Source organism: Chrysoperla carnea, chromosome 5 (assembly GCF_905475395.1).
Source record: "Chrysoperla carnea chromosome 5, inChrCarn1.1, whole genome shotgun sequence".
NCBI lineage: Eukaryota > Metazoa > Arthropoda > Insecta > Neuroptera > Chrysopidae > Chrysoperla > Chrysoperla carnea.
In genome coordinates this window covers 71,954,983-71,956,789 of record NC_058341.1, presented here as the reverse complement: position 1 = coordinate 71,956,789, position 1,807 = coordinate 71,954,983, and the positions used below count along the sequence as shown (strand labels likewise).

Sequence of the window (1,807 nt, the reverse complement as noted above, 5' to 3'; positions counted from 1 at the left end):
AAAACTAGAACCATGAGAGTGTTTTTCAGTTAAATATGATATCTGGGATTGTTATGTAAGAATAAAAAAAAAATTCCATTAGATATAAAAATGAGAAAAATAATATTTTAATTGATACTATATGCAAATTAGCAAAATCAATAAATTTAAAAAGCGTTTGGCATGTTAATAACCTTACATCAACATATCACGGGAGAAATGAAATTTTCAGGGTTGCTATACCATTATATGGAATATATTCAAAAATATTTAGCAAAATTAATCTTGTATATAAACTACCTCATTAGCGAGAGATGTTAAAAATTTTTTTTATTAGATATTATATCTGAAAAGCAGGTGTATGAGAAACATGTTATTGAAATGGAGAGATTATCATAAAAAAGGATATAAATAAGTAGAAAAAGTTTGTCTTAGAATTAGTTGTGAATTGCTTTTAAAAGGTTTAGTGCTACAAAATGGAGAATATAATTGAGGTAAGTTTTTATATAATTATTTTTCTATTTCTTTTATTATTATTTTTTTAATTTTTATATATATATTTCTATTATTTTAATAGGATTTAAATATTGATGATTTAGATTGTGAAATCACCAATCAATATTTATATATGATGGCTAAGAAAATGGAAGAAAATTATCCACGTGTAATTAGCAATGTTTCCCTCCCTTCCCTAAACTTGGATGATTACTTGACACAGGATTTAAATGCAGAGTTTAACCCATCCTTATCAATCGATACTTTGCTTTCAGAATTGGAGGCATACTTAAATCCGTCTTCATTTGGACATTCTATTGATCAATTTAAAGACAATTCAAATCAACCAAGAGCTAATCATTTTAAAGATAATCCATCATCATCCGATCCTTCAACATCTGCTCCTTCAACATCTGCTCCTTCTAAGCAATTAATATCGCAAAGTAAAGCATTTGTTTATAAACCTGCAAGGCTTCGTCATCGAAAAATATATAAGAAACCTGCTACCAACGAGAAAAGAAAATACCGACAAAAAAAAATCACTGAAGTTATAGATTTAACTAAAGAAGAAAAATGAAAAAAATCATTTTAAAAAGAAGTGTTGAAGGTAAAAAACTTTAAAAATATCATTTTTTAGATTTTTTTACTAATATATGTATTTTATTTATATTTCCAGAAGCTGCATCCTCTCTACCCCCATCGTCTGCAATCGATTTGAAGAGAAAGCATGATGAAGAAGATTTGGCATCACCATCAACAGAACATGATAATTCTAGAAATAGTATTACCGAAGATTCTCATCCAAGCTGTGTGTCCATCTCTCCATCAGAAGAAGAAAGCAATAACTGGATAGCAGTTACTTGTTTCGCTAACAGAGTATTTGCAGGTAGATTACTAAATAATGAAAATATTAAAGATATTTCAATTTTTTTTGAACATAAAAACAATTAGTATACAAAAAAATTATGGAGTACTTATCTTTACATAACTCAATTAAAATTTCACTAGGTTTAAAATGTGATTTCATAATAAAAAAAGGTGATATGGAAATTATCGATAATTTTCACTTTGTGTTAAAACTTGTTCATTACGATCAAGCCTCTGATTTTAACACATGGTGTATTATGATTCATTAACTAATTTTAACACTCGCTTGGAAGAGTTTCAACAAAGAGGATCTAATGCTGCTTTAGATAAAATAGTATGTTTAGAATTGAATATAGCAAAATTCGATCCAATGAAAGGTGGAACCTATATTGCTTTACCGAAGAAAATTGCAGATAAAAAAGCATGCATTAATATTAGGAATAATGATGATTTTTGCTTTGCTTAT

The 1,807-nt window shown here is 27.4% G+C and overlaps 1 protein-coding gene across 1 annotated transcript; it reads left to right on the top strand.

The window, feature by feature from the left end:
* Nucleotides 1-403: 403 nt before the first annotated feature.
* Nucleotides 404-1,384, top strand: LOC123300089. Its single transcript, XM_044882564.1, has 3 exons — nucleotides 404-473; nucleotides 557-1,081; nucleotides 1,151-1,384. The coding sequence occupies exons 1-2, from the start codon at nucleotides 456-458 to the stop codon at nucleotides 1,049-1,051; spliced, it is 513 nt and encodes a 170-aa protein (XP_044738499.1). The 5' UTR covers nucleotides 404-455; the 3' UTR covers nucleotides 1,052-1,081; nucleotides 1,151-1,384.
* The last annotated feature ends 423 nt before the right edge of the window (nucleotides 1,385-1,807 follow it).